Genomic DNA, 14425 nt, shown 5'->3' on the forward strand with positions numbered 1-14425 from the left:
GAGTCAAACTCAAAATGAGCAAAAATTAACATGAGTAGGGTTGATAACCCCCATACCTTCTCAAGACAAGAACACAATTTGGGCTTTACTGAAAAAAAAACAAAAACAAAAAACAAATGACCATGGATTGTCAGTTTAATCAGCCTTACTCATATTAATCTTTGCTTGTTTTGAGTTTGACTTGGCTATTTATTGTAATTAATTAAAAAAAACTTTTTCCACATAAAAGTTTTTCAAAAAAAAAGTAAAGAACTTCATTAAACCAAAAATGAACAAAAATAGAATCAAATAATCTACCAAGCATACAACTACCACAAATCAGTATCAATAAATAAATGAAACTCAAAACAAATAGAAACTAAAATAAATAACAGATTCAAACTCAAAACGAGCAGAAATTAATACGAGTAGGTTTCTAAGTCCCTATGTTTTCTAAAAGCCAGAATATAATTTGTACTTTGCTAAAAAAAATTCAAATGAATTAACTGAAAATGTGCATTGTCAGTTTAATATACATATGCTGATATTTATTCCTTAAAATCTTAATTAATTTTGATTTCTTAAAGCTATAAAAATGACGACGTTTAAAAGATTGTTCTAACAACAGCTTCAAGAGATGGGGTTCCAAGTCACAACTAAGCTGAGTTATCCTGTTTTGAAGGAAAACTTTGACAGTGGTTCCAAAATTGCACTGTTGAATCATTGGTGCCTTTACCCTATGGCCCCAGGGCATAACTTACAACCCTTGCCCTGAGGGCTGTGGGGGGTGTCATCCTCAAAGCCATAATTTCCAGAACTTTCCACTATGTTGAACAAAATGTCTGTCTCACAATTTTGATTGGATGTGTTTGAGGAAATGGTGGAGATGAGAGGGGCGTTAGTTTCCCTCCAATCGCTTTCGGCTATTAGAAAGGGCCCTATCCCTTTTAATTTCTAATCAAATGAGCCATTTTTGAAGTTTTTACAACAACACTTTCTATAAAACCTTATATGCCCCCTGGGCATAACTTACAACCCTTGTCCTGAGGGCTGTGGGGGGAGTGTCCTCCTCAAAGACATAATTCCCAAATCTTTCAACTACATTAAACAAAAATCTCAAATTTTTGATTGGATGTGTTTGGGAAAATGATTGGGTGTGGAAGGGGTGTTAGTTGCCTTCTCATCACTTTCAGCTATTAAAAAGGGCACAAGCCCTTCCAATTTCCAATCAAATGAGCCCTCTTTGAAGTTTCTACAACAACTCCTTTGATACAAAATGCCCTGGTCTAAAACAAAGAAAGACAGAAATAAATAAATAATACATTGTGCCAACATTATTCTTTACTTGGGCAGCGCTATTATGCTGCCTATGATTTCTGTTTGTTTTGAGTTTCATTTATTTATTGACAGTGATTTGTGGTAGTTTTATGCTTGGAAGATTATTTGACTTTATTTTTGTTATTTTTTGGTCTAATAGAGCTCTTTACTTTTCTTAAAAATCTTTTTTAAATTAGAAGCACAACTGAACAGTTTATGGTAAATAGCTGTGAGTAAAGCAAAAACTAGTTCTTGCTAAAGGCAAAAAAAAATCACAAATAAAAATAAAAGCTTGGAGACAAATATGCACCAAAACCCCATATGCTTAACCTGCATAGAATCAGATAGATTAGGGGCAAGAACCAGGAACAATATTTATCAAATCGCCTCAAGGAGCTATTTGGGTGGTTGCCAGTTTAATTCAGCTATTTTAACATCATGACAAAAGAATTAACTTTTGTATTTAGAGCCCTTGTCCCCATTTTAGCAAATTGAAAAAGGTGATTCCAAAAAAAGGAAAACCATAAAGCAAAGGTAAAATTGTTAAGGAAAGGACCAGAAGCAGGGGGGCAAATCTGTCACTTTTTAAAATTTCATTTGAAAAAAAAGCAAATAATACAAATAAAGATAAAAAAAAAGTTTAATTAAACTACATTAAACAAACTAATATTATACGTATAAGATGGATCATCCTCAGTGCTAAACAAAAAAGAAAGAAAAGAAAAAGAAACCAACAAAAGTCGAACCTTTTGAAGTTTACTTGCCAATGACAGAACAGAAACTAAATAAGAACCAGGTTGGAATCAATGAAAAAGAAATCTACCAAAATGATTGGGCAATAATCCTTTGTTTTGCTACAGCTTTGGCTGGCCTACAAATTTGTTCATCATTTGATGTGCAAATAGGTTCTTTCAAGTTATACCAGGTGAAAATACTGATTGAGTCCTTCAAAATTAAACTGTCGTAAATTGGGCTTAATGAAGGAAGTGTTGACATATGAAACATATAAGAGACCCAGAGCAAAGGTATTAGACATACTTTTTAAAACTTATACTTATAATATAGAAAAATATTATTTCTGCAATTTCAGCATTTTTTAATATCTGTAAGTTGTTGTTAAAGTTAATTAAATATTTCAATATAAAAAAATATATCTACTTCTCTTAGATAGCATTTTGAGAGAGTAGCAAGTATGCAATGAGAAAAGCAAGAAAACAAAGCAAGAAAAACACATAATTTTCCTATAAGAGACATTTCAAGTGCACCAATAATAAAATTCAGGTGTAACAGAACGTAAAGCACAAGTAATACAAACTTATCATAAAGACAAAAAAAAAAATAGTTTTAGGATCCCTCTAGCACAAAGGTATTTATCTTTTTTTTTATATATAAATATATTGCCAGAGGGAAATTTTAGAGATTTCACTACTTAGGAAGTTTCTGACAATACATGGTAAGCTAGATGAATGCCTTACTTTTACCTATTTTCTGGTAATCTGAGGTCAGAGAGGGCTGAGTAATGACAAGTCTTGGCTGTTTCTATTAAATACTCCTGATTATTGATATATTTTTTCTTGTTTAAACCCAATCCAATTTTTTGGGGAAAGATGAATAATCTTTCAAACTACATTTAGAATTTGTTACAGCTTTCCGGGATGAAGATTATCTTATTCAAATCAATGTTTTGTTTATTAAATTAAGGGTTATAATTTATCAAACTAAATAAAGGCAATAAAAAGGGATGACTAGTACACCATTGGTTTGAAAAAGTTTGAGGGAATTTTTATTTTTAATTGTTCACAGATAATTTTTTTCAGTTTGTTTTTTCTATTTGACAACAAAAATAGGAAAAATTACTATTTTAATGATTATTCCAATCTTTGAGCAAAATAATATAAAATAAGAAGACAAGAAAAGCACAAATTGGTGGAATTCTCCATAATGCCAAATACCTTGCTTAACAGTAAAGACAGAAGAGAGGACAGGTTTTTCCATGTTTCACCAGTTGAGCAACACAGTCAGCTTTCCTTCACAAATTTGAATAATATATCTTCAAGCAAGAGGAAGGAGCATAAAATCTACAAAATGATGAGAGATACAAGAAAAAGAATATTGATTTAACACATACCAAATTTAAAGACCAATTTGTTATCACTTCTAAATTTATATTGACAAACAGCAATAAACATAACTATACTGTAAACAAATATTTTTTTGGTCTTTTCCTGAATAATTCATTACAAATCTTCAATTCCATGAAAAGTTTACAGCTGTTAAATGAAAAAGTTAAAATACAAATCATGAACAGCTCTCATACTAATATTTAATACTTACTACTTAAAACCCTTTTTGTTATTTTAAACATTTCACTTGACAAACAGCAATAAAGATGATTATACTGTAAACAAAACTTTTTTTTGGTCTTACAACACTTTTTGTTTTTTGAAACATTTCACTTGCTCAGCTGTTTCAATTGGACCAATGTGTTTAATTCTAGGTGCTGGGCCCTGCCCTCTTGATCATTTACATCAATTACATGACAAAGGAAGTCCCCAATGACATCACATTTTATGCTGATGATTCAAAGCTCTTTGGACCAGCAGACCAACAAAACCAACAGTCCAATGTCCTGAAAATTCAAACCTTGGCAAATTATTTGCTGTTGGATTTTAACTTCACAAAGTGTAGCATCCTCCACTTTGGCAACAACAACCTATGCTACAAATGCATGAGGCTTGACAAGGGGTCACAGTTTTATATCCAGCTCTAAACAAGCCATTATGATAGATATTTGGGTGTTATAGTCAATGACCAACTTAAATTCTATGAATATTGCCTATCAGCATTATCAAGAGCAATTTCTAGTCTTGATTTGGTCAAACAGACAATCACCAGCCACTCTCAGCCTGTCTTCCTGAGGCTGTATAGGGCTGTTGTCAGACTCATTCTGGATTTTGGAACTTGTCTTACCAACCCCTTCTCTAAGTGATACTAGCCTAGGCAAAGGTGTTCAAAGGCATGCCACAAAATGCATAAATGCTCTTCAAAATATGCCTCACAACAAGAGGCTAGAACACTTATAACTCTCAACACTTGTCTTCAGGTACCAGCATAGTGACATGATGCTGACCAACAAAAAGAAAAGCCAACCAAAAAATATTCTCTTTGCAAAACATGCAAGTCAGCACCATACAAGAGGCTATTTACAAAAACTTTCTAAACATAATGTGAAGACAAAAATATGGCAAAACTATTTTGCTGAGCATATCCTTAAAGACTGGAATAGCCAAGATAAAGCAATGACTGCACCCACAACTGCATCCTTCAAGTCTAGACTTGACAAAGAATGGAGCAACAAGCCATGGAAATAAAAGTGGGCCTGTTTGTTCTGTTCAGCTGCCCATTGATTATTGATGCAAGTTTTTCATAAGTGTATTGCTAGGAGGTTAATGCTGCTTGTTATTCTCAACCATCTTGGACACTCTATCCAAAGTTACTGTTGTGCAGCAGTGTTAACCCTAAACCACTGGAGAATGGTTCTTATAGATCATACATACCTTATTCTCACTGTTACCAAGTGGGCATAAATTGCATCTCTCTTACAGCATGTCACTGGGCCCTTAACACTCTGATATTGCATTATACTGCCATCATTAGCATGGAGCAAAAGAGATCCTGTATGGACCTTGTTATTGCTCCAAAGTGCAAATTAAGGTAATTAATTAATTAAGGAAATAGCTGGAATCCTAGGCTTATAACATTCATGCTTCATATTATGCAGAATAATCATAGTTAACACATTTATATTTCTTATTGTTTCTCAGAATGCATCTTAGTTGTTTCAACCCATGTAACTGTAAACTGAATCAACTGTGAAAAAACAAAACTGGAAAAACAAATCACAGTTGAACAATGCATTTAAAAATATATAATTTGGGCCATATATTTGTAAATTAGGGGGGAGGGGGAAATTACAGCAAGGTTGCATGCAAAATGTGTGAACTATGATTATTCTGCATAGGCGTATTATGAAGTAGGCCTAAGAATTGTTTTCTTAACATGTTAACTTCTCTCCAGATAACTATCTAGACAAATACCAAGATGGGAGCTAGAAACAAACTCCCTGTAGAATAGTTTAGGAATTCATTCCTGAAAGTTTCAACCTCCTAATGCAACTATTTTACAAGATAGTGAAAAGCCCCTCAGCTAGAATTCTATCTAATCTAGAGTATAGCCAATCTCTGCTTATAATAATAGACCATTTGATGATTGGAAATATGTATATAACCTGACCTACCTACCCACCTACTAGGCATTAGGATGTGAATATCACCTAAAATATAAGTATTAAATTTTCCGCCTGAAAGACATTCAAATTAAACCGCGTGTCACAGAAGCCGTGACTACCATCTACTAGATTTCCCGAACTTTGTTCTATATCAATATTGGCAGCATAATAGTCATCTCACCTGATCGGCTTTTATGGTCGTCAGCCTGGGATGCCAAATGGACACTTTTAGTGGCTTTTGGATACTTTTTCACTCTGAGGGACACCAGGACACTATTGGGTCAAAAAAGGCAGCTTTTTGAAAAAAAGAACACTTTTTGGACATTTCTCCAAATCAAAACCAAATGTCTTTATTTTCTTCTTTTTTTATTAGTGAGAATGTTTCTAATTTGTTCTCTACTATTAAGCTTTGGTAACGGATTGGGGATTTTTCTTAAATGTTTTTGTGCCCTGCGCGAACACCATTTATCAACCGAATAGGAATAGGACCTAAAGTTTTAACCAATGTGGTATGCTAGAACTATCGAACCCATCTTTTTCATTTATCTTACGGTTGACGTTTGTCATCAAGTCAGTCAACTTCAAGGACCCACCTACTGCTGGTGGCAAAGTCACTAAGGCCGCTGAGAAGGCTGGAAAGAAGAAGTGAATGTCCATTCCCTGCTGGCACGTTCCGCGTAATACCCTGTGGCGTGTGCAGATGGCTATTATTACACTGCTGTCATTAATAGAAAGAAAGGAGTTTCACAGAAAATCTGTGTTTTCAGCTGTTTTTTTGTCAAACGCTGGACGCCAGTTTCTATCGAATATAACTCAAGCGAATTTATTTCAATCGGCCTTGTCTTCTCACTTTTTTAGTTCTCGAAAACGTCATTTTTGCTCAGGAAACTTCCAAATGTTCAGAAAAGGGCAAGATAGGGGAGTTGTTAAACGATTTTAATCATTTGACCAACCAGTTGACTGAGTGGTTAAGGATATCGACGTCTTTTGTTTAAATTTAAAACCATTTAGGTCGAAATAGATATTTCGTCGCTACAGTCGTTCAGACCTTGTCGCATCCAAAGATCCTTAATAGCTACCGAAGATTGGTGTCTCGTATCTTTTTCGCATAACTTATGAAAATGCCAAAGTGAAAATGAATCTTTATGATTGGTTCTTTACTTTTCAACTAAGATAGGTAGCGGTATCGATAATCAATATAAAATTTCGCTCTGTTGACATTCTCTTGACGATTTTTTTCTGCCATCTCTTCAAATTGAACTAGAACTAAACTTAATTTATTGGTAGCGTTAATGTCAAAGCTGGAAATACCTGTAGAACTCATGAAGGTAACAGACCACTAGGTAGCAGAATAAAGAAGGACAATTTTCACAGGTTTTTTGAAACCTTTTCAAAGGTTTGAAAATTCATAGTGGCAACCCTGTATATTGGCTAATTTTCTAGAGGGACACTAAAGTGTCTTTTTTGACTGATTTAGACACTTTTGTCCCTAAAAGTTTTGGCAACCCTGCCTGGCATGCCAAATGGACACTTTTAGTGGCTTTTGGATACTTTTTCACTCTAAGGGACACCAGGACACTATTGGGTTAAAAAAGACAGCTTTTAGAAATAAGGGACACTTTTTGGAAATTTTTCCAAATCAAAACCAAATGTCTTTATTTTCTTCTTTTTTTTTATAAGTACGAGTGTTTCTAATTTGTACTTTACTATTAAGCTTTGGTAAGGGCTTGGGGATTTTTCTTGAATGTTTTTGTACCCTGTACATACAACACTTATCAACCGAATAGGAATAGGACCTAAAATATTAACCGATATGGTATACTAGAACCATCGAACTCATCCTTTTATTCTATTTTTCAGTTGAAGTTTTTCATCAAGTCGGTCAACTTCAAGGACCCACCTACTGCTGGTGGCAAAGTCACCAAGACCGCTGAGAAGGCTGGGAAGAAGAAGTGAATGGCCATTCCCTGCTGGCACGTTCCGCGTAAAACCCTGTGGCGTGTAGCCGTGTGCAGATGGCTATTATTACACTGCTGCCATTAATAGAAAGAAAGGAGTTTTGCAGAAAAGCTGTGTTGCGGCTGAATTTTATTTATAGCCACTAGCGAATGTTTCTGTTTTATATACTATAATTTCAGCTGTGTTTTTTTTTATCAAACGCTGGTCGCCAGTTTCAATCGAGTATAACTGAAGGGAATTTATTTCAATCGGCCTTGTCTTCTCACTTTTTTAGTTCTCGAAAACGTCATTTTTGCTCTGGAAACTTCTAAATGTTCAGAAAACGGCAAGATAGAGGAGTTGTTAAACGATTTTAATCACTTGGCGAACCAGTTGACTGAGTGGTTAAGGAGATCGACGTCTTTTGTTTAACTTTAAAACCATTTTGGTCAAAATAGACATTTCGTTGCTACAGCCGTTCGGACCTTGTGGCACCCAAAGATCCTTAATAGCTACCGAAGATTGGCGTCTCGCATCTTTTTCGCATAACTTATGAAAATGCCGAAGTGAAAATGAATCTCTATGATTGGTTCTTTACTTTTCGACTAAGATAGGTAGCAGTATCGATAATCGAAATAAAATTTCGCTCTGTTGACATTCTCTTGACGATTTTTTTCTGCCATCTCTTTAAATTGAACTAACACTAAACTTAATTTATTGGTAGCGTTAATGTCAAAGCTGGAAATACCTGCATAACTTATGCAGGTAACAGACCGCTAGGTAGCAGAACAAAGAAGGACAAATTTCACAGGTTTTTTGTGAATTTTTTTCACAGGTTTGAAAGTTCATAGTGGCAACCCTGTATATTGGATAATTTTCTAGAGGGACACTAAAGTGTCCTTTTTTGACTGATTTGGACACTTTTATCCCTAAAAGTTTTGGCAACCCTGTCGTCAGCCTTGATCGGCTATTTTGCTGTTCTCTAAATTCACCATCAACTGGGGAATCAATATGCTAATATTCACTCCTAAAAATCTAAACGATTTATGGTGTATTAAGGTTATAAAAGTGATACCGAATAAAGTATTCTGTTTTCAGTAGACCCCAGATGACGCCTTAGTCTTTAGAAGACACAAGTAGAGTTAGTTTTGGTCCTTTTTGCAGTAATTTCAATGTGTTTTAATCTTGCCAGGGTAATTTATTGTAATATCCGCGGATTCTAGACCTCTTATATCTATTGACAGGTTACGCTTGAATGATAAGATAATTTCATTTTTCTCGTTTTTATTTTAATATTATTATTATTTATTCTTGACACACACTATACAAAGGTATAATAAATGAAGTAACACGAAGGAAACACATAAAAATACAATGCAAATCAATACAGAAATCCCAAGGGAACCAATTACAGAGTAATGCATAAAAAATAAAAGACACTAAAACAAAAGAGAAAAAACATAACAGGAGGGGAAAAAGAAGAAGGAAAAAACTCACAACTTGCAGAATCTAATAAAGCAGTGACAAACAGATATATGGACGCAAGCTGTCTTTATTGTTATGATTATCTGATTTTTACTCACTCTTTACAATACTAAAAAATGTGGAGCAACCCTAAGAGAGAAAAACAAATAAAGGAAAAATTACTTACGACTGAAAAAATCTCATAAGGTGGTGGTGAGAAGAAAAACAGATACAAGCGGTAGTTGATAGCTTTCTCTGTAATACTTAAAGTTTTACAGTAATATCAGGAACAATAAATTCGTTAATAAGAACCTGGTTTTTAGTCCAAGGAGGAATAAACAAAAAAAAAAAAAAAATTTTTTAAATTTCTTATTTTGGAGAGGAAACAATGATATCGGAGACTTTGCGGTGCTGCAAGCTTCGAAGACTATTAGTAATATAAATACCGACCCATCGAAGAGAATAAACGACAGGGATAGCAAAGCCACTACAACGAAGGTGAGTACTAGAATTTTTGCTAAAAGAAAGAGATTCACATTTATTTACATTAAGAGAAAAACCTATATCAAAAAAGGGAGTAGCAACACGAGAAACCATGTTAGATAGATCAGTTTTAGTACGGCTTATTAGAATAGTCAGAATAGACAGATATGAAACATCAGAAAATATAACAATTCACTGTTTTTAAACTTCATGTGAAGAAAGCCTTTTCAAATACTTTTTGTTTGCTTTTATTTCAGTGTTTCGGTATTGGTCAAGAAAGAAATATTTAAAAATACTTTTGGTTTTTCTCCTTCATAAACAAGATTTTGGCTTGCTATTAGTATTTTGAACAAAATTTTATAACAAATCATATTGAAGGGTGTACTATAGTACATAGGATTAGTGGTAAAAGGCATATTATTCAAAGAATAGATTAAAATTCCGCACAATATTTGGGATTTTAGTTTGGGAGAGTAAGATAGTTTGGAGTGGAGATCTGCAAAACTTTAAACATCCAGCATATGAGCTACGAAGTGTATTAATTTGGTACAAGTAGTCGCTGTCGTTACCGACAAGATAAATAGTCTGTGAATTCTCCATGAATCTGATATTTGAAAATTTTTGCCTCCTGAGGAATTAGAGTAAATCCCTCTGTTACCTAAGGCTGATTAAGCATCGTTACTGTTTCTGATTTAACCTCTGTTTTTGTCTAACCTCATTTTTTCCAAAAAACAGAACAGATAGGAGAAACAGGCTATCTGTTTTAAAATAACCTGTTTCTGTTCTTTTTTTTTCATCTAGTTTCTTCGTTTCTGTTTTTCTGAAAAGAGAAACAGTGCCGATGCTTAGTATAGATACAAACTTTGGATATGTCAGGTATGTTTTGCTCAATTCATCTTGGTTTGTATACTCTCCCTCTAGCGAGAGCATAAGCAAATAAATCTTTAAATAATTATGCTTGATAAAGACGGCCTGAAATATTGACCGACTAGAAAGTCGATCCATTGACCGACTTACACTACAGTTTTAGTGTTAGTAAACTTGAATATTAAATACTTATTGCTGCCAGCCATTCCTGAGATAATTCTGATACACCCTTTTAACAACCTATGTGCAAATAGTAAGTTTTGGCACTAGTCAACGTTTCACTCACAATTCCTTGAGAGTTTTACCCCCGTGTCCTTAGCTATTCCAGAGATGTTGCAGACAAGCCCAAAGTAGAGAGAAAAGTTGACACTTAAAACGGACAAAACTATTGCTTCACAGTTTATCCATCCACCATAATTTTGAAAAATTGTTTCAAACAAAATGGCTCTTGATTTTTCCTATATTAATAGAATTCTGAAAAACTAAGTGTACTAAAAGCACATAACCAGCCAAACAAAATAGGAAGAGAATCAGGAATACCCTTAAATGGCCCGAACAATAAATGAGAGCTGTCTCAAAGCTCTCAACAGTCTTTTGCCAGCCATGAATTCAATAAGTTTCACGACACTATTTAAACTAGTTTTTAAGTTATTCAGAATCCTTCAAATACAGAGAAATGCTCTTGATGATGGGGAAATGCCCGAATTTGATGAGCCTATGCTTAAACTAGCACTGTTTTGATCAATTCTTGGAACATTACTGAAAAACAAAATTTAGTTTTGTATAGTAAGATATCCCTGGCATAGGAACTCGTACTTTAAAGTTTCAAGTGGTTCACAATAAAAAAAGTATCTTTTATTGGGATCTTGTTTTGTCGGCAAAAATATTTCTCTTCTTCTATTTATTATCCTGATGAGCTCTGGCACAGTCAAAGGTTTCTTGATCCCGAAGATATCAGGGTATGTTTTAAGCCAATCAGGAACAAAAAAAAATGTTGGTAATTTCTCAGGTACTTTTATTTGGAGGGGAAGGCAGGGGATGCAGAAAAATCCAACCTTTTTTTTCAAATGATTTTCCTCTTGACCAAAAAACTCCTGTTCTGTTGGTTCTGTTTTTCGGGTCAACTTTAACAATGACAGGTGACACGAAAATACAAGCTTGTTTTCCATTATGTTTTTCTTGGCCTAAAGACTCTGGTTGTAAGTTCTAAACTATTTATTGGATAAAATATTGATTTTCTTTTGTTCCAATGGTCCGACACCTAGACCTGCTATCAAAATTTCCTCTCTCCCCTACTTGGTGATAAATAAACATTAATGTTAAGGACGGTTCATCTCTTTTGAATCAAATGTTTTATGGTAAGCAACTATAAGTAAAATTCAATTTTTCAATGAAATAACCATAACTATAATTTTTGGTTAAACTTAATGAAACAACAAAACATATTCAATATACTAATTGGAGTATATTATAAAAAACATCTTCTTAGCGTTTTCCCTGCATAAATAGACATAGAAAATCTTTTTTTTTTATTTTAAATAGGATTGAAATTTATACTTTTGGTTACTTTCACAGAAAACAGCAAGTAGTCAAATAAAACTGAACACTAAATCGACATTTAAAATACACGCAATAGACTCATACAACACACCTTAAGAGTGTTTTAATATAAAATAATTACACCTCGATGTAAAATGTTTCTCACATATCTCATATACCATCAGTTCTTAACATGTGTGAATTCTCTGTCGATGATATGACTCGTAACTCAAAGTAAAATTTCTCTTACAAAAATCATACTTGAAAGATTTTACTCTAGTGTGAATTCCTTGATAATTAGAAAAAGTGGAGACTGATGTAAACGCTCCCTACATTTATAGCATCCAAAAGATTCTTCTCAAGTATGAGTTCTTCAATGGGCAGATAAGTGGGAGCTTTGGAGGAAATTTTTCCATCATATATAGTGTGAGAAAGTTTTTTTCCAGTATGCATTCTTTCATGATAAGATAAGTAGGAGTTTTGGGGGAATGTTTTCAATCATTTATAGCGTTAGAAAGGTTTTTCTTCATTATGAGTTCTTTCATGATAAGATAAGGTGGATTTTACGCTGAATGTTTTCTCACATGTAACGCGTTTGTAAGGTTTTTCACCAGTATGAAGTTTTTGATGAACTGTTAGGTTCGATTTGTGGTGGAATGTTTTCTTACATATATCACATTTGAAAGGTTTTTCTCCAGTATGAGTTCTTCGATGAGCTGATAGGTGGACGTTTTGGCTAAATCTTTTCTCACATATATCACATTCGAAAGGCTTTTCTCCACTATGAGTTCTTTGATGTGCAGACAAAGTTGAATTTGATGTAAAACCTTTCTTACATATATCACATTCGAAAGGTTTTTCTCCTGTATGAGTTGTTTGATGAACTGATAGGTTGGATTTTTGGCAGAATGTTTTCTTACATATATTACATTTAAAAGGTTTTTCTCCAGTATGAGTTCTTTGATGAGCTGATATGTGGACGTTTCGGCTAAATTTTTTCTTATATATATAGCATTCGAAAGGATTTTCTCCGCTATGAGTTCTTGTATGTACAAACAAATCTGGAGTTAATGTAAAACGTTTCTTACATATATCACATTTAAAAGGTTTTTCTCCTGTGTGAGTTTTCCGATGAAAAGATAAACCCACTTTTGATGTAAAACATTTCCCACATATACCACATTCGAAAGGTTTTTCTCCAGCATGAGTTGTTTGATGAACTGATAAGTTGGATTTTTGGCCAAATGTTTTCTCACATATATCACATTTAAAAGGTTTTTCTCCAGTATGAGTTCTTCGATGAGCTGATAGGTGAGATTTTTTGCTAAATCTTTTCTCACATATATCACATTCGAAAGGCTTTTCTCCACAATGTGTTCTTTTATGTGCAGACAAAGTTGAATTTGATATAAAACCTTTCTTACATATATCACATTCGAAAGGTTTTTCTCCAGTATGAGTTCTTCGATGATAAGATAAACCCACTTTTGATGTAAAACCTTTCTTACATATATCACATTCGAAAGGTTTTTCTCCAGTATGAGTTCTTCGATGAGCTGTTAGGTGGAATTTTTGGCAGAATCTTTTCTCACATATATCACATTCGAAAGGTTTTTTTCCACTATGTGTTCTTTTATGTGCAGACAAGGTTGAATTTGATGTAAAACCTTTCTTACATATATCACATTTGAAAGGTTGTTCTCCAGTATGAATTTTTCGATGATTACATAAACCACCTTTTGATGCAAAATATTTTTTACATATATCACACTCAAAAGTTTTTTCCCCAATACGACTTCTTTGATGAGCTGATAGGCTGAATCTTTGGCTAAATGTTTTCTCAGATATATAACATTTAAAAGATATTTCTTCAGATTGAAAATATTCATGTTTCGCTACATCATTTTCAGGTAATACCCGAATGTTACTTGGTGTTTCATGTTGACAATTCAAATTTGTTTCTTTTCTTAGACATATTCTTGACAGATCAGACATACTAGATGTTGCAAATTCTTCTTTGAAGATAGTGTTATCATAGAACGTTGAAACGGGATATACTGCAATAATTTAGAATTTATTCAAAATAAATCACCTCGCTTTTAACAGTTTTTACCTTACACAGCTAAACACATTTATTTTTAAAGACTCTTGCGTAGCATATTAATTAATATTTAATAAAACTTAGAATTAATTTTATAACTATAACAGCAATTTATAAATGTAAATTACGACAGCGATTAAGATTAATTCCTGTTATTAATTAATTAATAACAGCAAATTTGAAACGTTGCTCTAATTCCTCTACGAATTCTTTATTTCTCTGATACTGAATCAAGAGCAGAAGTACTTAAAAAAAAAATTGTTCTTGATGTTAAACTTTGACTTTTAGTCCTAATTTCCTAGGAATGACTCATGAAACACAAGGCTCATTGACTTTGAATGAAAAGGGGTTTTAAAACACTTCACTTATTTAAAAAAGATAAGATGAATCAAGTTACAGAGAAATCTATCTCTTGCACCTGACTGCACCCTATTCTTATTTCACCATCT

The 14425-nt window shown here is 33.5% G+C and overlaps 2 protein-coding genes across 9 annotated transcripts in view; both read right to left on the reverse strand.

Moving 5' to 3' along the window:
• LOC148940568 (uncharacterized) overlaps positions 1–5654 on the reverse strand; it is a 41475-nt gene extending 35821 nt beyond the window's left edge. For 2 of the 6 annotated variants that reach the window (XM_089105418.1, XM_089105413.1), the window contains exon 1: positions 3249–4827. In XM_089105418.1, the coding sequence (XP_088961544.1) occupies positions 3249–3291 (43 nt within the window). In that variant the 5' untranslated portion in view covers positions 3292–4827. Of the gene's footprint in view, positions 1–3248; positions 4828–4853; positions 4924–5593 lie in introns of those variants that run through there. The other 4 variants (XM_089105417.1, XM_089105414.1, XM_089105415.1 and 1 more) reach the window with 4 other exon arrangements.
• Positions 5655–10875: 5221 nt separating this feature from the next.
• Positions 10876–14425, reverse strand: part of LOC148940569 (uncharacterized) — a 45969-nt gene continuing 42419 nt past the window's right edge. For all 3 annotated transcript variants that reach the window (XM_089105410.1, XM_089105409.1, XM_089105411.1), the window contains exon 4: positions 10876–13932. In XM_089105410.1, the coding sequence (XP_088961536.1) occupies positions 12386–13932 (1547 nt within the window). In that variant the 3' untranslated portion in view covers positions 10876–12385. The remainder of the gene's footprint in view (positions 13933–14425) is intronic.

Source organism: Artemia sp. Qi Xiang Cuo, chromosome 19 (assembly GCF_049724085.1).
Source record: "Artemia sp. Qi Xiang Cuo chromosome 19, ASM4972408v1, whole genome shotgun sequence".
NCBI lineage: Eukaryota > Metazoa > Arthropoda > Branchiopoda > Anostraca > Artemiidae > Artemia > Artemia sp. Qi Xiang Cuo.